The 25,267-nt window shown below is 43.9% G+C and overlaps 1 protein-coding gene across 1 annotated transcript; it reads right to left on the bottom strand.

Annotated features, from left to right (window-relative positions):
- Positions 1–5,954: 5,954 nt before the first annotated feature.
- Positions 5,955–21,805, bottom strand: gtf3c4 (general transcription factor IIIC, polypeptide 4; the record flags this gene model as incomplete). Its single annotated transcript, XM_083638474.1, has 5 exons — positions 5,955–6,805; positions 8,869–8,957; positions 11,481–11,611; positions 12,193–13,953; positions 21,503–21,805. The coding sequence occupies 5 exons, from the start codon at positions 21,803–21,805 to the stop codon at positions 6,741–6,743; spliced, it is 2,349 nt and encodes a 782-aa protein (XP_083494600.1). The 3' UTR covers positions 5,955–6,740.
- Positions 21,806–25,267: the final 3,462 nt, after the last annotated feature.

The following is a 25,267-nucleotide window of genomic DNA, read 5'->3' on the forward strand; positions in this document are numbered from 1 at the left end:
TGGGAATCTTTCTGGTTACTTTTGGCGAGACAAAAAATATTACAACTTAAAGTGTAATATTTACAGAGCTAGACTGTATATAAATACACAACGCACTGTGTGCATTCTAGAAACAGCAGCTCTACATAAGAAAGTTCAGAGGGGCGTGGAGCTCTCAGAGGTTCTCAATCAAGGGAGCTACTGCGCAGACTCTGGTTCACTGATCTGGCCGGATTTTGGCTTAAAAAAAACATACAGGGAGGAGATAGGGACACTCCCTCCATTCATATTATAACTCAATGGTTGAAACGGGGTAAAAGAGGTCAGGGAGTGCTGCTGCTGTAGTTGGATCAGTGTCTAAACGGGGTAAAAGAGTTCAGGGAGTGCTGCTGCTGTAGTTGAAACGGGGTAAAAGAGGTCAGGGAGTGCTGCTGCTGTAGTTGGATCAGTGTCTAAACGGGGTAAAAGAGGTCAGGGAGTGCTGCTGCTGTAGTTGGATCAGTGTCTAAACGGGGTAAAAGAGGTCAGGGAGTGCTGCTGCTGCTGTAGTTGGATCAGTGTCTAAACGGGGTAAAAGAGGTCAGGGAGTGCTGCTGCTGCTTTAGTTGGAAGCAACCTGCTTAGACATTTCTTACTCAAGCATTATGACACATTACAAAGAGCAAAGCATCAACAGGAGGCTGGTAAAAATGCTGAGTGTGAAAAACAATACGTGATCCCAGCAGGCGAGCGAGGCAGTGAAACGTGTTGAAGCGGCGGAGCAGCTGCCATGTTCCACAGCGTAAGCAGCAGCCATATTTTGAAGCAACAAAATGAATCGATACTCTTGAGAGAACACAACAACGGGACGTATATCGTTTTCAAAATATATCAACAAAACAAAAGGAATATCATATGAAATTAAAGTGTGAAAAGGTGCGATGAATGTTTTATGCCATCCAGCCACTGACATAAAGGATATAAATATTGTATGCAAAGAGAAAAATCCCCCTTTTGAAGTGTTGAGAGAAGTGAGACAGTGGGGAAGAAAGGGAGGGGAAGACGGTAATTACTAGTGGAGATGCTCTTTGACAGATTATTCTATTAAAGCAGGAGGGGGTTCAACCAATCACAGCTCACCTCTTTAGCAGTGCTGCTCTCCACCTATCAATGACATGAACATTATAACCTGAGGAGGTTCAACCAACACAGCTCACCTCTTTAACAGTGCTGCTCTCCACCTATCAATGACATGAACATTATAACCAACCAACCAATCACAGCTCACCTCTTTAACAGTGCTGCTCTCCACCTATCAATGACATGAACATTATAACCTGAGGAGGTTCAACCAACACAGCTCACCTCTTTAACAGTGCTGCTCTCCATCTAGCTGCTCTCCACCTATCAATGACATGAACATTATAACCAACCAACCAATCACAGCTCACCTCTTTAACAGTGCTGCTCTCCACCTATCAATGACATGAACATTATAACCAACCAACCAATCACAGCTCACCTCTTTAACAGTGCTGCTCTCCACCTATCAATGACATGAACATTATAACCTGAGGAGGTTAAACCAACACAGCTCACCTCTTTACAGTGCTGCTCTCCATCTAACAATGACATGAACATTATAACCAACCAACCAATCACAGCTCACCTCTTTAACAGTGCTGCTCTCCACCTATCAATGACATGAACATTATAACCAACCAATCAATCACAGCTCACCTCTTTAACAGTGCTGCTCTCCACCTATCAATGACATGAACATGATAACCAACCAACCAATCACAGCTCACCTATTTAACAGTGCTGCTCTCCACCTATCAATGACATGAACATTATAACCAATCACAGCTCACCTCTTTAACAGTGTTGCTCTCCACCTAACAATGACATGAACATTATAACCAACCAACCAATCACAGCAGCTCACCTCTTTAACAGTGCTGCTCTCCACCTATCAATGACATGAACATGATAACCTGAGGAGGTTCAACCAAACACAGCTCACCTCTTTAACAGTGCTGCTCTCCACCTATCAATGACATGAACATTATAACCAACCAACCAATCACAGCAGCTCACCTCTTTAACAGTGTTGCTCTCCACCTAACAATGACATGAACATGATAACCTGAGGAGGTTCAACCAAACACAGCTCACCTCTTTAACAGTGCTGCTCTCCACCTATCAATGACATGAACATTATAACCAACCAACCAATCACAGCAGCTCACCTCTTTAACAGTGTTGCTCTCCACCTAACAATGACATGAACATGATAACCTGAGGAGGTTCAACCAAACACAGCTCACCTCTTTAACAGTGTTGCTCTCCACCTAACAATGACATGAACATTATAACCTGAGGAGGTTCAACCAAACACAGCTCACCTCTTTAACAGTGCTGCTCTCCACCTATCAATGACATGAACATGATAACCAACCAACCAATCACAGCTCACCTCTTTAACAGTGCTGCTCTCCACCTATCAATGACATTAACATTATAACCTGAGGCGCCACTTCCGTTTGAGAAACAACACACCAAGCACCAATCCCATGCTCCAAAAACCTGGCAGACTGCTCACCGCCCCAAATCACCTATTGAATGTTTCATTTAGTATATACACTCTTTGAAACGATGTGTCACTTTAAACACGTCTTCTTTGAGGCAACACACACTTGTGGCCCGGGGACCAGGAGTCCCTAGATTGATAGATTAATTGTTCAACTTCAACCATCATTGAATTTAAAAGGAGTCAACACAGTTAGAATACATCTGATCAAATGGCGCTCTGTGGCTCTAAATGTAGATTAAATTAGGCTCCGCTCCATGATATGAAAAGGGTTAACAATCACTGCTTAACAACACAAGACATGATAACAACACATGTTAAAGTGCATTGTCAACATGTTGTGTTGAAAAGTAACAAAGCAGGGCATGTTTGTCCTTTATCATTCTGTGCTATGATTGGTTTGTCCTTTATCATTCTGTGCTATGATTGGTTTGTCCTTTATCATTCTGTGCTATGATTGGTTTGTCCTTTATCATTCTGTGCTATGATTGGTTTGTCCTTTATCATTATGTTCTATGATTGGTTGCTGATCAGTTTGATTTAGCTTATTTTAGGCTCATTCTCTGTACAGTTGTGTGTTGTGCCAAAGAAGACAACAAAACAAGAGTGTGGAGTGCTTTTTGTTATTACAGAAAGTAACACAGTTAATTTTCCAGTTTGCTTAACGATGGCAGAAATGTCTAGCTGCCATACGCAGGGCGATAATGCGATAGATGATTCACTTTCCAGTAAAAACGGGAGAAGATTTTGACCGCATCTTCAACCGACTGGAGCCCAAGTCAGTGTCAACGTTGTGTAGGACTAGAAAACACTATAAAAAGAATGAAGAGGAAGAAAAGAAAAGACGAGGGGGGTGGTTTCATGAAGTCCTGCGAGTTGAGAGCCTTGCTGCCTGCTCTCGCCTAGCCCCGGGGCAGGCTATCATCTCCAGTGACACCAGAGGGAGGGTGGACCCCCTTCTCTCCTTTGCATTCCCCCCTCGGCCGGGTCCGGGCCTGAGCCGAGGATGAGTAGGCCACGGCAGAGAGGAGCGAGCGCTGCTGCTATACCAGCCCCAGTCTCACAGGTCCCACTACCCTCTTTGATCACTTGCCATTGACCTCCATGTCTCCAAGATGGGTGGGGGAAGGTGGGGAGGGTTGGTGGAGAGGGTTGGTGGGGTGGGGAGGGTTGGTTTTGGGGGTTCAGGGACGGAGGCAGAACACACCAGCGAGTGTGATCCCTCGTCCCCGCAGCCCCCTTGTAAAAAGGGTTAATTGTATTGAACAATATGCTCTCTAACCCGCTTCCCTTGATTAGAATTAAGATCACATCTGGCGCCATGTTCTTGTCCCTCATTACTGGTGAATCTCATTATGGGCTGGCGTCCCGTGGGAGGGGCCGCGCCGGGTTTTTAAGCACACTTTTTCGCTTTCTTCCTCCTCTCGCTCATCTCATCTGCCTCCACCCCGCGCTCTCTCTTCTGCGTTTACAATAGCGGAAGTCCTCATCTAAGAGAATGACTGAGCATCACTCCTTTTTTTTCCCAGAGCTTAGAAATTGTTTTACAGTGCCAATTAAAATAGGTATGCCCCCCCCCCCTCCTTTCAGAGTATGTATTATTCACAATGTATTATTTGTTGCGTTAAAAAAGAAAAGCAAAAAAAAAGAGAGAGACTAAAATAGGACTGGCAGAGTAACTTCCACTTACTTGCAATAAAAACTACACCAAAGGTTTGGAAATACAGTCAACATAAGGAAAATGAGGGAGCTTATTTATGGCACCTTGAAGTCCTAGTGAATAATAAAAACCTCCTCCTATAACTGCATTTTAAACTTTGTTCCCCCTTGTGCAAAGAAACACCCAAACACTGTCTACGACTTGGAATTAACTTTAGATGAGGAAAGAAAATATGAATGGGTAAGTTTTCATCCAAAATGTGTTACCTCATTAAAATATTAATTACCTTTAAGACGGCGTAAAGGAGTTTCTTTGCACATTTTGTAGACTATACACACCTGTCAACACACTCAACACTCATATGGTAATAAAGAGAGTTCAAATGTAATGTATTCAATCTTTCCTTTATTTGTATTTCTAAAATTACATAACATGATAAAAAAAATGAACAAATCCAGCCCAGGACCACGTGCGGCATGTGGCAACCGCGGGAAAAGGCACATTTTTCAATCGTTATTGGAAAAAAGAGAAAAGAAAACATTCAAATAGGCTATGCAAACAGTGCAGACTATGAATGTCAATCAACAAATAAATGTAATAATAATTATTTACTTAAACAATTAGAGTTGGGATAAATAAACTCCATTGATCAGAAATGATTTGCTTCTTTGGCCCAATCCACTTTCTATGTACCCCCCCCCTCGTTTTTGAGTGCCCCTTGCGTTGCCACTTGCCCTTCAAAACGGAGCCACAAGGGGTAGGGGTTGAAAAGAATTGCCTAGGAATTGGGACACCAGTCATCACGTGATCATGTTGCCAAACTGGGATAATAAAGATATTTCTGTTTCAAACAGATTGAATGAAGTCTGCAGACTGTTATACAGTAGATACACTATTATCATATTTCCCCAAATGAATGAATTAAATTCTTGATAACTGATTAATATGTAAATTATACTATTAACTGCATGGTTTGCTCAGGAGTCACTGGAAAACATGATTGTAACAAAGTAGGCTACTATAGGACAGTATTTTCAAATTTACGTTGATACAGTATAATTGTAGCCTACATATTCTGGTTTTCAGACAAGTAAAATGCCAACAATTTATTTCTGGTTCAAACAGATTGAATGAAGTCTGCAGATTCTCATAGATACACTATTTTGTCATGATATCTCCATGAATGAATGAATTCAATTGTTGATAAATTATTAATATTTAAATTATACTATTTCATAATTAGTTGCCTGATATGCACAGGAGTAACTGGTAACCGATTCTAACATTACAGACAGCTACTATGGGATAGTATATTCAAATTTACGTTGATATTATTGTAGCCTACATATTCTGGTTTTCAGACAAGTAAAATAACAGCACTTTATTTTGGCGATTGGGTTGCTTCATAATCGTGAGATTGAACTATCTCATGTGGTTGTCGCTGTGTCGTATTTCCAAAAACAATGTATTTTATAGCATACCGGTAGTCACGTTTCAGTGTTGAATGTTTTTACACAGACATGCTTGGATTTGCTGGCGGCTTCTGCAACTCTGTTCGCATGCTTTGAAGTGCGGCACCCATGCCGCGCTATGTTGAAATAGTTGCAAAATACGTAACCAAAACGTCCAAAAATATGTGACTGTCTAGCTTTAATGTCGATACAAAGGATCACTGGTTCGGAATTTGCAAAGATCGCGGTTTCTCCTTTTGCAGGGCAGTGTCATGCAGGCTGTAGCCTGCTGCACAGTGCACTGCACGAGTAGAGGCCTCGTATAGGCCCTTGCGGGTCTCTTGCCCCTACTCTGCACATCTTTTTTTTTTTTGCTGAACTTGCTAACTTTCAGTATTTCTATGTTTTAATATGTGCTAAATAAATAAATAAATAAATAAATAAATAACACTGCAGCCAGAAAAAGGCAACCTCCCTCTGAGTCGGAGGTGCAGGAAGCCACGGCGAGAATTGCGATCAAAGTGTTGACACAAACCAAATTCCACACAGCCAGAGCATCCAGAGTCCTTTGCATCGACATTAAACTCTGATGTTCACGTTTGTTTGTAATGTTTGGCTCATTTCTGGCTGGATAATAATGATTTTCTTTGAGCCCTTGGTTTGAAGTGTGGGTCCTGCGTTGCAGTCCGTGTGTGTCTAGGTGTGTGTCTAGGTGTGTGTCTAGGTGTGCTCGTTGTAATTCACGCAGCATCCAAAGTGGGCGAGGGTGATCATTTAAGCAACACGATTAAAAACACCAGCCCCTCGGGAAACGAGAGGGCATCTGACCAAGCGAGACCGAAATAAGTGTCCTTTCCGTGACATTATGACTGACTCCCCCTAAAGAGCCGTGTGCCAACCACAGGCTTGCGCACGCTGCGCACGTGGTAAAAGGAAAATTGAATACATTGAGAAATACATAAACAAAAAGTAGCAGTGATGTCTGCCTGACAAACTGGACCCTGTGTCAGACAGCATGAGGAGGCTGCAAGGAAACCCAGCCCGTCTCCATGACGTCTGTCATGACGTCTGTCCCGCACTAGATCATCGGTGAGTCGCAGAATGTGCAGGGACCCTGCAGGATCTTCTTGATCCACTGCGGATCTGAGGTCAAAAGAAAATTCGAATCATTTTTCTATTGTATTTTTCAAAAACAGTTAGCAAGAAGAACCTTAATGCTACGCAAATTAAAAACGAAGGACACAAAAATAGTTAACAGAATATTTAGAGAAGGGACTTGAGGTTTGGCTAAGCGAAGACTGGAGGGTGGCACTCAGGCAAAATGGAGCATTAAAAAGGTTTGGGATGCGTCTTGGAGCCGAATTAACGATCGTTCATCTTTCAGACTCCACAAAGAAAGCCTCGGCAAAAAAGCTGAAGCTTAAACCGGGTTTCTTCTTTGGAAAAAAAATGTGGTGCTTCTCCTTCGCTGTCAGCCATCTTTTCCCCTGTACTCGACTATGGTGAACTCCGGTGATCTATTGCAGTGGTTCTCAACCCTTTTGAGCCGCGACCCCCAAAAAACGTTGGGGTGGGGTTCGCGACCCCCCTCCCGCCGCTGCCCAACCCAACTTTATTACAGTAGTTACCTTGCTAGCAAACAATCACCTCACTGTACCACGGTCTGTGCAGGAGGAGACGACTTGCCAGTGTGCAGGCCTTCTCCCAGAGTTCACTCACTGAAATGTGATAGTTTTATACCGGTTTATCTTTATAGTTTATATAGCTTTATACATAATATATTCAATCATTGGTATTTAATCATCATGGGTGAAAATAATTTTATTTTTTCCGACTATCATCCCGCGACCCCCAGGTTGAGAACCATTGAGCAATTTGTATGCATGCCCCAGCACATTGTGTGCACTCACTGGACTGTGTGTCAGGGTGCTGACGTTTAGGGTTGTAAAGCCCTCACTTACCACCACAGCACCCTATATGCCAGGGTTCAATTTCTTTAAATTACATTTCGGCCCTTTCGTAAACGTACACATTTATCTATAAATTCATCCTAAGATGACATCCATTGTACCTCTGTGGTTATATTTCTAGAACCTACAGTAATTATTGTTTGCCATCAAATGGCTATTATCAGCTAACCGTCCCAAAAGTCTGCACTGATCTTGGCAAACAGGCCTTTATGTATTCTGCACCTGCAGTCTGGAACTTCAGAGCAACCAAAAATTCGGAACTGATTCTACTTTGAACTTTCAAAAATCAAAAGAGAGACTTGGAAGCAGATTCCTTTCGTACTTGCACATGCTTTCATGAGTGTTGTAATTGTTTTTATTTATTTTATTGCATGTCTGTGTCTTAATGTTAATGTTTGTCTGTCATTTTATGCTATGTGTGTTCTGTGAGCGAGCTACTGTAACTTGTCCCAATTTCCCCCCGGGGATCATTAAAGTCTTTCTGATTCTGATTCTGATTCTGATTGTTTTAATGTTGCTGCGACTTTAATCTCTTTTTATGCTGGCCAGGCTTCGCTTGAAAAAGAGCCCTTTGTATCTCAAGAGGAGCGACCTGTTAAATAAGGTTAAATAAATAGAAATAAAAGGCCAATGTACTCGATGCACTGGAGGCACGGCTAAACAGTTTGTTTGGTGACACTAAACAGCACTGGAGGCACGGCTAAACAGTTTGTTTGGTGACACTAAACATGCTAAACATGTTTGGCACTTATCCAAAAGTGCCACAGCACCACGAGCGTAACACATTGTTAGAATTGAGTGGCCCCAGTGGGATGTGAACCTACATCCCTGTCAGTGTTAGTGCCATGCCCATGGAGCTATACAGAACAAACATTGTAAAACAAATAATTTATGGTTGCAACCAGTGCTCAGAATTGAGATGGTACTAGTGAAAATTCAGGTTACAAATGAGACCAAAATGATTACATTTGAGCCATGAAGAGACGTATTGACTGTAAACGCACCGTTGAGTATCACTTTAGGAGATCACGCACTCTCGTTTTGACTAATCATTCATTCTGAAATATTTGCCTTTCGCCAATCGAAAATGTCAAGCGGCGATCTGAGAGGCTTAGCGAGGAGGATGAACACCTGAGCTGAAGGTTGACAGGAGGAGATGAAGGTGACAGGAGGAGATGGCTGATTGAGAGAGTGACTGTGAGATGGAGGTGGAGAGAGATGGAAAGTGGTGCTTACCCCCGGGCTCTGGCAGCCTGGCGATGCTATCCAGCAGCAGGCAGCGTCTGAACGTCAGTGTCTGGCAGGCCTGGTATGACAACACGCACCTGGAGGAGAGAGAGAGAGAGAGAGAGAGAGAGAGAGAGAGAGAGAGAGAGAGAGAGAGAGAGAGAGAGAGAGAGAGAGAGAGAGAGAGAGAGAGAGAGAGAGAGAGAGAGAGACATCAGAGGGCTGGCTGGGAGGTACAGAGACAGTCACATAGCCATGGAACAGAAACGGGGTGAAATTTGACGGGCGCAGATTTCCACTCTCAGTGTCCACTAGGGGCGCCACGTCCCATAGACTCGTCGAGACTCACTCATCTCTCTAACCAGTTTTAAACGAAAGTTAACAGAAGTCTTTCTTTACCACATTGTTCTTGCTACAATACAGGTATATGCAAAGCCTTCTTTTGATGCATGGGCAGTAGTTTTTACTGTGAGATAAGAGTAATTTATTTATCCCTGGAGGGAAAGAGGTAGGTAGGTGTCAGTGACTGTACACTGTACTGTAAGTACAAAATGTGCAAAGTGTAGAAGTGTAAAGGTCCTTACACATCAAGAGCGATGCGAATATACGGCACCAAATTGCGATGCGAGTTTTGACCCACCTGTCAATCACAGCCACAGATGTGTACACGTCGGAAGCGAATTTCTGAAAAATCGACCGTGGTTCAAAAAAATAAACGCCGCAATAACGCTGAGCGAAACATCGCCGTTGGTATGCACGGTTGCATTGACTGATATAGGTTCGGAAAATATTATTGATGTGCGAATTAATCGCGTGAAAAAAACGCTCCCGATGTGTGTGTGCAATGTGCATGAGCAATGTGGGTGTAATAGCGTCATTATAGGAGGGGAGGGGAGGAGAGAGGGAGGGGAGGAGAGAGGGAGGGGAGGAGAGAGGGAGAGGAGGAGAGAGGGAGGGGAGGAGAGAGGGAGAGGCGGAGTCTCCTCTCTGCAGGTACAGGCGTTATTAAATATGGTTATTGCGGTGGGCATGAAAGCCCTCCTGTAACGGTCTTTACTGCAGGGGAGCTGACAGAGCCTCCAACTGAAAACACTCTGTTGTGCCGCCAGTAGGTCGTGTGTCATGTTGTGTAGGGGGTGTGTCGTGTCGTGTAGGGGGGGTGTCATGTCGTGTAGGGGGTGTGTCATGTCGTGTAGGGGGTGTGTCATGTCGTCCATTATTTTGAGCACTTTGTGCAACATCCTTCTCTCCACAACCACCTCCAGGGGCTCCAGAGTGGTCCCCAGCACTGAGCCAGCTCTCTTTATCAGTTTGTTCAGTTTCTTAGGCCATGTTCAGACTAGGAGGCCAAATCTGATTTGTGAACTTTAGTGACCTATTAATGATTCTATCCAGATTGGTTTTATGAGTCTGGACGCTCCAAGTCTGATTTGTGTCACTTGTCCCAAACCACATATGGAGGTAGTTTCCAATCTGCTTTCGACTGATGTGACTTCAGTGTGGACGCGCTGATCACCCAAATCAGATTTGAGAGTGTCTTTTGCAGGGGGCGGGGACTTGAAGAGCAGAGAGCAGACATGCAAACACTGCCAGAAACATTGTATGTTGGCTCATTGGCTCATTGTAAGGGGCGGCTTTAGCTCAGGAGGTAGAGCGGGTCGGCCAATGACGCAAGGGTTGGCGGTCCGATCCCCGCTCCCTCCCAGCTGCTGTCGCTGTGTCCTTGGGCAAGACACTTAACCCTCCTTGCTCCCGATGGTGTGTCGGCACCCTGCGTGGCAGCTTGCCGCCATTGGTGTATGCATGGGTGAATGTAGACTACCTACTGATTGTAAAGCGCTTTGGATAAAAGCGCTATATAAATGCAGGCCATTTACCATTTACCATATCTGTCTGGACACACAGATCCGACTTGAACACTTGAACAAATCCGATTTGGGAAACCAATCAAGATAATGCAAAGAGAATTGCACTTTGCCACAACAGACTGGTCAAAGATATGCAACATCTTGAAGGATCTGAGCCTCCTCAAAAAGTAGAGTCTGCTCCGCCCCTTCCTGTACACAGCCTCGGTGTTGCATTTCCAGTCCAGTTTTCTGTCCAGGTGAACGCCCAGGTATTTGTAGCCGTCCAGCCTCTCCAGCCTCTCACCCCCGATGGAAATAGACTTGGGCTCAGTGCCTTGTATTGTTTTGTATTTTATGTCGACGTGTCACTTCGCCGCCTTCTTGGCCAGGTCACCAGTGAAAATGTGATATTCTTTATTATTATCTCAATTGGTTTTTATCTGGTTAAACAAAGGTATAAAGAAATCAACTGGTGAGACTGTAGGTTGGGGGGGGTGTATTATGAGGAGAGGAGGGGCGTGGTGTATGGGTAAATATCAAAAGGTGGGAGGCTTGATTACTGCTCCATGAAAACAAATAAACCTTCAAAAAGAAGGCATCTGGCATTAATGTCTGATTCATGTCCCTGCTTCCAGGCTTAACTGCAGGAGAGCTCACAGTCCTCCTGTTAGCTTGTATTTTCTGTAATCAAAAGACATCTTTAGTGGATTAGTTGTATTTGAGAAAGGTGAAACAACTGATCTACACCTCCAACGTCTAAGTAACGTTTCCTACCTGAGCCACACATGGCCGTTTTCACAGACTGTCTGTTTGTGGTCCATGAAGGGCAGCACCTCTCGACACAGACTGCAATACTCTGGGAAGATCTGCTTGTTCATCTTCTTCTTGATGTGGCCAATCAGGACCTGGTGATGATGATGATACACAGAACAGAAGAAGATCAGAGCGCACTGATGAAGAGGGGCACGTTTTGTTAAAGGCAAATACCAAAGTGAACACATTAAAATGTCAATTAAATTACACATTAAATCACATTAAAAAGTGTTAAAAGAAAGGTGCAAAACACTACATGAATACAAGTTTAGAACTTAAAGGACAGTTCAGCCCAAAACCCAAAATACATATTTTTCCTCTTACCCGTAGTACTATTTATTCTTCTAGATAATTTTGGTGTGAGCTGCTGAGTTTTGGAGATATTGGACTTTCAATAAACACGAGTTTTTCAAATGTATTTTGTTGGCGCATTGAGCACCACAAGCCGAGTTCCATTGTATTCGATACGGCCAATATTGCCAAAACTCGGCAACTCACACCAAAACGATCCATCGACAAATAGCACTACAGGTAAGAGGGAAAATATATATTTTTGATCTTGAGGTGAATTGTGCCTATTTCAGGTCCAAGTAGGAACATAAGCATAATACTGGGTGCATAAAAAGACAAATACAGTAAATCAATAATTTTGAGGCATTTCCGAGAGTTTTACCTCTGAAGTCCTGTCGTTGGCATCTCTAGAGAGGTACTCGACCAGGCCACTGGTGGGGATGCTGGTGTTCACCGCAGTCCAGATGTTGAGGTACACCTCACCCAGAACCTGCTTCATGTGCTCCCTGCTCAGATGGGCCTCCACAGTGTCGATGGAAGCCTGCGCCTCCGCCATCTGCTCCTCCAGGGTCTCCTCCTTCCACCGTTTGGGTCCGTCCCCTTCGTCCTCCTTCGGCGTGCCGTCGTCTTCCTCCTCCTCCTCCTCCTCCTCTTCCTCCTCCTCCTCCTCCTCCTCGCCGACACTGACATTGCTGTCCTCATGTGCAGGCTTCCAGCGGGGGATGTCTATGGTGGTGTTCTGGAGAGACTGGTAGAGGATCCGCTCCAGGAAGAGCTTGAAGCGCGAGAAGTAGGCCGAGCCGACTTCCTGGATCTTCCTCTCGAGCTCGTCCTGCAGGAAGTGAGGTATGCACTTGTCTTTCAGCACGTTCCATCTCACCAGGTCGAGCAGATCCGCCTGCTTGTACAGGTTCTGCGAGGGCGACTTCAGTAGCAGAGCCGCTGCGATTTCTGGCGTTTTCAGGGCCACAAAGTTGACTTGATAGCTCCTCTCAACGGGATGGTGACCGCCGACCATACCTTGTGTGCTGGCGAGGGCGATATAGGCTCCGTTGTGGCTCACAGAGATGCCGTGCATCCGCCGCCCTGGGAAGCTGTCGGGCCGCAGCAAGTCCTCCTGCGTGAAAACCATGGAGGCTTCTGTGAAGGTCGGGGTCAGCTTCTTCACCAAGCCGTCCATCGCACACGTGTAGACGGTGACTCCCGTTCGCCTGCTGACGGCCAACGAGACGAGGGGGAGCGAGTGCAGCCCGGCCACGTGCGAATTGTGGACGTTCAAACCTGCAGCGGAGATCCTCAACAGGCACCAGAACACGTAGCAACCGCGTGTGGCAACCACCAGGCTGCAGTTGGTTTTATGGATCGGGTGGACTATCGGGACACATTTGATGTTCTCAACGGGGATTTCGTCCGACTCCTGCCACAGGATCACGGGTTGCCGAAGCGTGAAGTAGCCTTTCACCCCTGCCAGGCTGACGGGCATGATCTTCACGGGTCCCACCTCACTGCCGACGATCAGGCCGCTCATCCGGCGATCGCCATTCTCATACTCCCACCACGCCAGGTCACTGGGTCGGCTCACACCCGATTCAATGAGATCAAAGAACACGACCTCGGTCCCGTTCGCACACGGCAGGAGGAACTTCCACAAAACAAGGTCCCCGTTCTCCATTAACACCGCTAGGAAAACGATCTCCTCCTCTGTGCATGTGTTGTCTGCCTGGATTTGTTTGACAGTATAGATGCTTGACCACTCCATCCTCAGTGGCGTCTGCATACGGAACCGGCGCTGTAACTCCTCAAAGTTCAGCAGGTTTTCCTGCGGTGGCCGGTTATCTTTTTTGGAGTAGCCGCGCTCTGCTAGCCTGTCCCCATACCTTCTGGTAAGATCAACAAGCATGCTCCACTCCAGATGCTTGAGGCTATTATGAATGGTAAGTCTGTGGTCGAGCGTCAGGCAAGCAAGCAGGCATCGTCCACTGGAGCCGCAGCCTAAAGGAGACCAGCTTGTGTATTTGATTCCCTTGCACACTCCTATAGTTGGGTTTATCACCCTGTCCGACATGAACTCCTGCCTTACACTCAGGTCCGAGTGGGACACAAACTTCTCTCTTGCTTGAGCGAGCTCATCTGCTGGTCCCACCTGAAGGCAAAACAAAGAAAGAAAGTTCACGTTTAAGAACCTTACAGTCCCAGTCCATTGGGGCGGGGGGCATCACTACTATTCGAGCGCTACTACAGGACAGCATTCATTTTAGTCATTTCTATCACTAAATTCTATCACTTTTTGGAAGCTACAAAGTGTTTCGACACAACATTTAAGTTCTACATTTTAACCCAGAAACCACTGAAAACCTCAAATGCGGTACATGATGTGATTTTCTTTTTACGTTTTAGTTTGTCACCTTTTTGACTTGCACTATACAAATTAGGGCTGTCACTTTTCATTCGAAATTCGAATGCAACTTCGAATGTGGGGGAGGGGTTCGTATTCGATATGTAAATTGACTGTTCGATTTTTTTTTTTTTTTTTTTTTTTATGAACCAAAATTAACCAACTGCTGCTTGCCGGTAATGTTAATCCCATGTCAGAAAAAGTCTCCAGATTTGTCGCGTTAGTCTCTTCTGAGAAAGATTGTCTCCAGGGTCTGAAAAGTTGTCTTGAGTTGGATGCAGCCAAGTTTGTGAGGCAGTGTTGTGACTGTGAGCGTGGCCTGGACTGAAAAAAATAAAAATAAAATAATAATAATAATAATAATTAATTAACCAAAAAACTTTGAATATATTCGAACGAATTTCGGGCAATTAATTAAAGTTCGTTCGAACTTTATTTTGGGAAAAAGTGACAGCCCTAATACAAATTTCTAATTGTCAACAGTATTTGGTTCCAGTATACATTCACACAGCAGGCACAAGTGGCCCAAATCTGATCCCCCTTATGAGGTTTTAGACCTCATAAGTATTTTGGGTGACACTTCTGTGCAAGCAGAACTTGAGGGGTCGTATTGTAACCGGTCCGTGTATGAAAACATAGCAAAAGAAATGCAGAGGGCCCACAGAAGAACGTGGCAGCAGTGTCAGTGAAAAGTTAAGTTAAGTTAACTCCCCTGTATAGAAGTAGTAGCTATTGCTCCACAGAAAGCCATCATTAAAATGCTGGCTCTCTTTCTCCTCCTCCTTGTTATCATCTGCTGCTCTATTTGCTGGCTTCCACTGCACAATAACTTATAAACGAAGCCGTAAACAACACTGTCAGCTACCGCCTACCGCCATGTTTACTGCCGTCTTCTTCCCTGCTGCGTGTGACCTGATTGTTCTTTTGCGCATGCCGGTCACTGGAACACCCTGTTCACACTGGAACACCCTGTTCACACTGGAACACCCTGTTCACACTGGAACACCCTGTTCACACTGGAACACCCTGTTCACACTGGAATCTGATATTGACCACTTTTAAAAAGTCTGTGTGTGAACAGCCACACACACAAAAATCTGATCTGAGCAAAAAAGGTTTGCTGTGTGAACGTAGCAACTCAAATGGTGTTTTGTGTGACTTATAGAAAGACAGAATTGACTCCCAGGCTTGCAGTTGAAGACTAACGTTACTCACATTGGGTTAAAACAGGAAGGAATGTGTAGTTTCTTCTTTTGACAACACACCCGACTTCTGCTCCTCCTCCAACTGCTTCTAAGGTTACTGCTTCTCTGAACTAGGCATAAGGTGCGCTTGTTTAACACGTCCCCCGCATGTTGCGGTTGAGTGGAGTTTGCCTTTTTTAATATCAAATTAACAAACAGGTAATTAATTAACAGCTTGAATGTCCCCCCCCCCCATGTTCAAAGTAACGTTTGGATTTAGCAGAAAAACTGAAGTGACAGCTCTAATAATCACACAGATTAGCCAGTAACAACACAGTTTATTTGCACACAAGGTGATTAAGTTGTATGTGAAATAAGTTATACATTGATAAAGCCTAAAATACTACAGATTTGTGGAGGTGATAGAAATTGGGGATTATAAAAAGCAATAAACAGCAAACAAACAGGTAAAGACAGGTAAGGAAAAGTGAAACCTAAATCCATCTGTAGATGTAATGGCACAACAAAATGTAAACAGAAATGTTGCAAGTTGTAATGCAGAACATTTGACATAAGTGTGAGCAATTGGCAAGTGGGACGATATTATTATATATATACTATATTGAAAGGTGAGAAATTCAAACAGTTTTTATGCAAATATGCTGCTGGGGCCAGTTGCACAAAGCACCTTAAGTTAAGATTTCGATTTAAGGTGTCCATAAAATAAGATTGGTTGCACAAAACACCCTTAAATCTTCTCCTTAAGGTTAAACATTTTAAGGAAAACATAAGCACAAGATGTAAGGGTGTTTTATGCAGCAGATTCTATGTTATGGACGCCTTAACTCGGACTCTAAGGAAAATCTTAACTTAAGGTGCTTTGTGCAACCGGCCAGGATCCTTATTTTCTACCAAAACAAGCCAGAGGGTGGGCACTATAAAATGCACAAAAACTACTAGCCAGCACCAAATTCTTAGTTACACTAATAATAGCAATTAATAATAGCAATATCTTTGCTGATTTTCAACCAGCTTTGTATCATGACTAAATCAGTAGTATATCTGAAAACTGTTTTGCAGGCATTCATTTAGTTTGACAGTTATTGAGGGTTGATTTGAATTATGAACCAGTGATGTCATTCATGCAGACATGATGACATCACTGGTTCACAACCAAATAATTTGCAAAACATGAGCTTTGTGGGACGGGGGGGGGGGGGGTTCATTATTATTATTATGTTTGAGAATGCATTTATCCATTGTTGAATGACACCGTTATTTAATTTGTAATTAACCATTGCAAGACAGCCCCTCACTTTTACTTTCTGATATCTCTGTGGTGCTGCTGATAGACAGCTCCATTTATAGATCAAATAAAAAGTGCTCTGAGAACCCATTATTTGGCCTCCGTACTGTTTACGGTCAGGTGTGGGCCGCGGACATTTTTTAGATTTTCAAGTGGGCCATGATTCGTAAAAGTTTGGGAACCGTTGGTTTACAGTTTTATGATATACTACTGATTTTGTAATGATACAAAGCTGGTAGAAAATGGGCGGGGTGTTCCTTTAAGCATGGCTTTACAACAAAGATATTTAGCTGGGTGCCATGGAGGCCGAGAGTCTGCAAGTGTGACTCCCTTTTCGAACTCGAGTTCTCACCATAAGCTGAGAACTCTCGTCTCGTTCTCACTTGTAAAACCGGGGTTGTAGCGCAACCCTAACGGTTTCACTCTACAGACTACAGCGGCTCATTGCACTGATCAGCACAGCTTGAAGCAGAGAGGAACTCTGTTAAAGCCGCTGCTGTCGTCTATTAACAACACGAGACAGCGTTCCACTGTGCCTACAAGTCAGAGATGTCTTCCTGATTTAAGGAGCAGCTCATCACCATCTAGGAAGGAATCAGAGGAGGAAACTCACTTTTTGTCATTCTGCCACTGTGGATTACTGGATTACACAATTCTGCTACTTCCAATATTTTAACTGCCAAGTTGATTTTTGGAATATAGAGGAACCTAAATGCTTGTGCTTTAGACATGCCAGAGCAGCTGCTAGGAGACAAATTGACCAGCCACAGCCAAATTTAACAGAACTTGTCTCCTTCCGCCTCCCATTATCCCTTTCAAGATCAGTATGTTCAAGGGCTGAGAATGAGACCATCCCCTCCCTCCCTCCCTCCCTCCCTCCCTCCCCTGCCCCCATTCAAACATCGTACTCTCCCACACTCCCCCCCCCCCCCCCTCCCGATTGGTTGAATTGCACAAATTTCGACGCTGCACTTTCTTGGGTCCCCAGCAGCGCACCCGCCAAGTTGGTAGTCGATGGAACGAACCGTTCTGGAGATATGAGATATGAGATATGCTACAGCTGTGCTCTGACTGCTCCAATTGTACGAAATCCGACATTGCACTTCGTCCGGTCCCCAGCAACGCACACGCCAAGCTCGAAGTTGATCGGGCAGACGGTTCTCAAACCATGTTCTCATTGGTCGAAATTGCACAAAATTCGACACTGCACTTCCTGGGGTCTCCAGCAGTGCAACCGTTCCAGTTCCTCCCCTTCCTTGACACATCATGCCCCCCCCCCCCCCCCCCCATTCATTTTCTCCATAGACATTTTTGAAAAATTCTTTTTTCTTTTTTTCTGATTTCCCCCCATTTTTCTCCCCAGTTGTACTTGGACAATTTCCCCCTGCTGCCCTGGTTGCTGCTCCTCCCCCTCTGCCGATCTGGGGAGAGCCGTTGACTAGCACCATGCTTCTTCTGACACATGCGCAGTTGCCAGTCGCTTCTTTTCACCTGACAGCGGGGAGCTTCACCGGCAGGACGTAGCACGTGGGAGGATCATGCTATTCCCACCAGTTCCCTTCTGCCCCGAACAGGCGCCACGGCCAACCAGAGGAGGCGCTAGTGCTATAACGAGTTTTACGTCTGGAAACAAGCCAACCAGCGGCATACTAACTGAATCATGAGTGACCCGAAAACATTTCACTTGGAGCAAAAACATGCCTTTTATTTTTCCAGGGAAACAGAATGACAGCATTCTCCTAAACAATTGAAGTGAATGGGGACCAACTTTCAAATGTAAAAAGAAAAAGAAAAAAATGCCTTCATACTGCTCGCCTGGTGTAATCCAAGTCTCCAGAGGCCCTGAGAAGCCAAGTTGACTTGAAAAGACGTCATTGACCCTGCGCTTATCTGAAAGCTTCACTGGAGCAGTGAGCTGAAAGTCCCGTTTTCACCTTCACTTCACGGCTACAGTGAAGATTTCAGCTAAAAACTGGCCGTAAATCAATTTCAAATTATTGGATTGGAGACTTGGATTATTCTAGACAAGCAGTAGAGTACGGTGGCTTTTTTTCCTGTTTTGAAAGTTGGTCACCAACTCTGTTTCCCTGGAAAACTCCATGAATGTGTGTGGGGGGTGAGAAGATAATGAGAGAATTTTCATTTTGGGGTGAACTTATCCTTTAAAAACTGTTGTGCTCACGGCTAGTAATGCATGTGACTGCATGATAATATAATGACTTAGTGATGATGTTCAGACTCCAGATGCAAATAAACACAAATCTGCACCTATAATATATCCTTTTCACAGCAACCATTCTGAGGTGGTAAAGCAGGCGTACCCACCATTAAAGGAACACTCTGCCCATTTTCAACCAGCTTTGTATCATTAGAACATCAGTAGTATATCAGAAAACTGTAAACGGTTTTGAAGTCTGTCATTTAATTTGACAGTTATTGAGTGTTAACACGTTCACTGCCAATGACGTGTTAACACGTTTTCAGAATCCAGCTGTTGACTGCCAACGACGTGTTAACACGTTTTCAGAATCGATTTTTTTTTTTTGACGGTGGGACGTTGATCTAACCCTTTTACGTCTCCTACACCAGAATTGGAGGTATTGAATGTGTATAATCTATTTTACCGACCCACTGAGTGTCGATATGTCTCTCCACAGTAGAAAGAGGCGACCCAAAACTGGAGGGAAAAGCGCGAGGAAGCCGTTCTCATACTGTAAAATTGATGGCGAAAACGCTTTCACTTTCGCGCTGATGCACAGCGGTGGCAACGGTGGGGGGTTCCAAGAATAGATTGGATGCACACTTTGAAACAAGCAGCATAAATATGACCAGAATCGCATCAAAGCTCTCAACCAAAACTCCACGAAACGAGCGAGTCCACCCAGACTTCCTCAAACAGCGGCCGCGCAAACAGGCAGCAGCCAGGCAGCAGCAACTTCGTTGTGACACGCCCGCTGGAGAGCCAGGGAGGCAGGAGGAGAACACACACGGAGGGAGGAGTTGGAAGCAGAGGGGGGTTTCCTGCTGTTATGGAGGAAATTACTGTTCAAAACTATTGTTTAGATGTCTGACTCTTACTGATGCCAAAAATGAATGGTTAAAGTGACTGTTCTATCGAATTTCACAAAAAGCCGTTTATCTCTGAATAATTTTTCTGACGCTGAAACCATGCTGTATTCAACTGCTAATGCTTACATAACTACTAACTCTACAAACTAACTCTTTTAGACAGAGAAAGCACACATTCTATTAGTTCTTTTGAGATATTGTGTGTTCACAAAATCTTAGCAGAAAAGAATCCTCGGGTCTTGAAAGATGAGCCAGAATCCTCAAAAAAACCCTCTGGCAGAAGCTAACTACAGTAAAAAAAAAACGTCTGGCAGTGAATGTGTTAAAGTGTGGACCAGTGACATCACTGGTCCACACTAACTCAAATTAATAACTCATTAACTCAAATCAACTCTCAATAACTGTCAAACTATTCATCATTCATCTAGTTTGACAGTTATTGAGAGTTGATTTGAGTTAATGAGTTATTAATTTGAGTTAGTGTGGACCAGTGATGTTACTGGTCCACACTTCAACACTCAATAACTGTGAAATTAAATGACAGACTTCAAAACAGTTTACAGTTTTCTGATATACTAATGATGTTCTAATGATACAAAGCTGGTTGAAAATGGGCAGAGTGTTCCTTTAATGATGCTTCCAATGCATTGCATGCAGGTGTTCTAGTGCCAGGGCCATCATTAATGTTATTGGTTAGGTTACACCTGCGTTGCTTCCTGCTTTATCACCTCAAAACGGTTGCGGTGAAAAGGGACTATTGAAGCCAATTCAATTGGTGAGCAGTTAGCCCAGATTTACCCCACTGTAGTGTTTGTTTACCTCTGTAGACCACCGCTGATCTGCTGTTAAGAGCCAGCGGTGGACTGATAGATACTATAGACCAAATCAGCGGGATGTTTACATTTACTTCCGGGTACCCCTGAGGTCCACACATTATAATGGCGGTGGACGGCACAAACTGACATGTTGAAGACAAAAACAGACAAAGAAGACAAAAATGGTTCGTCCGTGTTGTGTTGTTGTTTAATATCATTCATAACAACACTTTCACTAACGTTAGTGGAGACCAGACTAGCTAATTTACCTGTTGGACCAGACTAGAGTAGACTTGAAGCTAAATTAAATTGACCTGGCGTCAGTAGCTCTGTCTGTACCAGGCTCTTTCTTGCCGAGAAGAGCCTGGTGACGCGAGGTTACTCTGTCTGTAATGTAAAAAAACAGCGAGTTTGACAGACAAACAAACTTTATTAGCTAGCTAACACTACATAAAACAAACACAGAAGAAAGGCTAGATACGTCGGACAAGCATGTTTACCAACCGTTTAACCATTTCAATTGAAAGTAGTCGGCCGAAAACAACGAGAGGGTTTGACAGCATTTATATGACAACACGCACATTTAAACCTGCCGCCTTTCCCAAGTGGTACCCGGAAGTAAATTTGTTTACATGGTGACGTCACGGTGATTTGGTCTATAGTGTACTGTAGACAGTTTTGCTAGTTATTATGATAACGTTAAACCGCAAGTTGGTCAGCAATATACTAGTTAGCCAAGGCTGAGTCTCGCGTTGAGGCTATGCTAGTGCGACCTGATCAGAAGGTGGCGTTAACCAGAACGCTGTCAGTGCCATATTATTGCTGTTGTTTACGCAGCGCGTCACGTTGTTCGTCCTCCGGGGCCATTCACGTTTAGCGGGGCAAACGGCAACACCGGAGCTACTAAACTAAACGGCTTTTACCTGTAGTTGTTGTACTTCTGTCCGTACGGGAATGGAAGTGCGGTGCAGTATCAGGTCTTGTTTGTTGCTGTGCACATCACACACCAGCTCCAGCAGAGAGATAGCGCTGGTAGTGGAGACAGCTAGCCGGTGATCCTGCGACCAGGCGAGCGGCTGGAGCCCGCTGACCGGCGCCATGAGCGTGACCACCGGGTCTCTCTTCACCACCGACGAGCCGGGGCCGTCCTCGGACTCGGGTTCGGTTTTAATAGCTGCATTACCTAGCAATGTGTCTGCTGAAACTGGCACACAGGCAGCCGCCATTTTTTTCGTGTACAGGAAGTGACGACGGGCAAAAAAACTAAGACGAAGAAGGCGGGACTTCCTGAAAACACGTGACGATGCTGTTATGAAGCAGCAGATAAACAGGTGAATCCCTTTTACCTTAATAGACCACTGGCACTGTCTGCATTCATGTCCACAGTAATTATACATAGAAAAGCGAGCAATTAACTAGTACAAAACCATTCTCTTCTTCCACTTCTGATGTCATGACCTGAACCCAGCATAAAAGACAGTGCAGCCATTCAGGACCAGCTCAGAACTGGCTCTTCACTGTAATAATGCACAGAAAAGGTAATGTAAAGAATATAAAGATTATTATTCTACCTGCCTGAAAGATATTCTATCTATCTATCTATCTATCTATCTATCTATCTATCTATCTATCTATCTATCTATCTATCACTGCCTTCAAGTCATGAACTCATGTTTACGTTTACAAGACATGCTTGGCATTCAAAGTGGTCACGTCCTGAGCATGTGCAGTTAGCCAGCCACCGAGGCTAACAATTTTAACACTAAATTATTTAGCTAACGCTAGCTAGCTAGGTAGCGGCTAATTTATGTGCTAAATGCTAATAATATATGGCTAATTAGTATACCCAAAGGTACTGACAGAGGAAAAAAGATGAGAACGTTGGGAATATCAACTTTTTTCCTCACATGATAAAATGACTATAAAAAACTCTATGAATAAAATTACAGCTTTCAACTTTTCATCCACGCATGGTCTCCGCCTACAATTTAGAATGTTTAAGTCTAAAATTCTAATTTGGCCAACTTCAGCATTTGCTCCAACTCTTTGATGTCACCTTCTGTGTACTGTGATTGCTAGTCTTCTTCAAGATTGTTGTCTTGTTTGAGCCAAAAATTAAGAGTTTGTAAACAGAGTTAAGACTTTATTCTTAAAATAATAATTGTATGCAAATATGGCTTGGTTGTGTCTCCATTAGACTCTCCAGAAATGAAGTGGCTGGGCTGCATTTGCTTGTGAGATTATACTGATTTACCTTTTACACATGAATTTCAAAGCCATTTATTTGAACTTTTTATTTGCCTTGCTCTTAAAGGTACTATGTGTAAGAATCAGAAATTACTTCTCATGAATAACACCAGTGGCTGTTAGGGTAACTGCAGTCAGCAAACATTGCTTACCCTCGCGCGCCTGCTTGCACGAGCGAGCAGCAGTCAAAACGTCATGGATCTGGTTTGGTTGCTTTGTAACGTTAGATGATAACGTTTATCTTGTTTCTGTTGTATTGTATGCTTTGTATGGATTATTTTGTTGTTTGCATTTTTTCTTTTTATCCGTTTCTCTTTTTAAAGTGTGAAGAAAAAAGTAATTTGCCAACAGCAACCTAACAAATTCACCAGCTAGATCAGCCCTGGCAGGGCGGTTCTAGGCCGTTTTTGGGTGGGCTTTAGCCCACCCAAAAATAGTCTCAGCCCACCCAAAAAAATAGAGGCAAAAAAAACTTTTTTTTTTTTTTTTTTTTTTTTTTTTTTTTTTTAATCCCTCTCCAAATCCATGGTGGTCATTAGTAGCAGTTTCTGACTACACTCAATGCGCTGTGTGCATGTTTCCCCCCCCCCCCTCTATGTTCTTAGGGTGGGCTGAGACAAAAATTTAGGGGGGTTCAGCCCACCCGAAAAGTTTCTAGAACCGCGGCTGCGCAGGCGCTCCCTCCTCCATCTATCTGCCTAATCCCACATCACTTCACACAGGTCACACACACAGTACAGCAGCGAAGTGGTCCTCCACAGTCCACACAATCGTTCTCCCCACTCATGATCAATGAAACTGAGGTGAGCATTGAGCAGTCAGAGTCGTTAGTAGTTACTTAATTAGCGCATATTGATATGCAAATTAGCACGTAACGTTGTCGTAGGCTAAACAAAAGAACTTGTCGCTGTGCCTGCCAGACAAACAGGTGGACTGGAGGAAGGTAGGTACACAGCAAATTCACTAGAGTTAAAATTCAGGTGTTAGGCCAGTTTAGAGTGAAGTGTTGAGGTTGTGGTGTTGATTTGGTTAGAATTAACTCTGTACTAGTGGAACCACAACATTTTCAGTGTTAAAATACAGAGTTGATTGTATTTAACACTGTAGAGGCATAGTTTGACACTATCAGAAATACTTTAAACATCCGGGCATTTGGTAGGCGTGTCCATAGGCTTCTGGAAGAATTCACAGAGCAGCCATTTGCAATTCCTGCAAAGCCCCATTGCGTGTCTCATCCATAGGGTCTCATCAAAAGGATAGCCTACACCTCTGGGATAAACTAGTAAGTAAAAATCTTGTCATGCCATCTCATTTATTGCATTTTTGTCTTTTGTTGGCTTGCTGTTCCAAAATTGTGAGACAGAATGGAAAACTCGAAGCATTACTAACGAATTGCCGCCAACACAACAAACATTTCTGGCATTCTGATTCAGAACATGTAGCTAGCAGGCTACAGGTTAGCTGGCTAGCTAACGTTAGACCTTATGGGCTAAAGCTAACCATGAGCCATGTTTTTTTAATAAGTTGGCCATTGCGACTATAAAGCACATTTCCCTTGTTTTTCCCGGCGCATCTATCTACCTAATCGGACTAACGTTAAATAACGTTAGCTCGTTTAGCTCCGTGTGCAATGTCACATACTAGGCGGTCAGCCCCCGGGTTCAAATCAAAACAATACGGTAACGTTAACGTTATTTACTAGTAGGCGATATAACAGTGAGATAGCGTTGCCTAGACGGATTAACTAGTCCTGATAGAAAACGGCGAAATATGCTTTTTAAGACACAAATGTAGTTTTAACATTTAAACGAGGGGACTGCTTGGCGGCTATTAGCTGGCCGATCAGCTAACTAGCTCACGCTAGCTACCTGAGCTGTTGCTGTGTGAGCCTGGCTCACGTTATTGTGCGTTTGTTATGGTGGGTTAAAACGTGTCCAAGTGGTAATCAGTCCTGATAGAAAATGGGGAAATACACTTTTTAAGACATGCGTGTATCGTTAGTTTTAACGTTAAAACGTGAGGAGGACCACTTCCGGCATATTGATAGCAGCTACGTTTAGCTTCCACTAACATTATGGCGCATGGCCAGGCGGTAATAACGTTAATTATTAGCCTTCAATTGCATCTCTTCAAAAATGTTTTAATTAATTTCATGTATCTCTTGATTTGTAGCAACCAACACCATTGGACTGGACATTAAAACTGAAGGTAAGCTTGTGTTTGTTTTTCTCTTACCTCTAAAGTAGCCACAATGCTAACCAATAGCCATGCAATGATAGATATATAAAAGTGTATAGTTAGTGCTTCAGTTGTGAAGGAGCCCTGTATGAATAGTGCAGAATAATGAATTGTCCTGTAATTGTAATAGAAGAGGGAATCCCATGTTTAGAGCCCAGCCACATTTCTTTGAGACTATGCAAAGGCACCATCATTAAGTGAGA

This window comes from Poromitra crassiceps, assembly GCF_964638095.1.
Source record: "Poromitra crassiceps genome assembly, chromosome: 6".
In the NCBI taxonomy this organism is placed as follows: Eukaryota; Metazoa; Chordata; class Actinopteri; order Beryciformes; family Melamphaidae; genus Poromitra; species Poromitra crassiceps.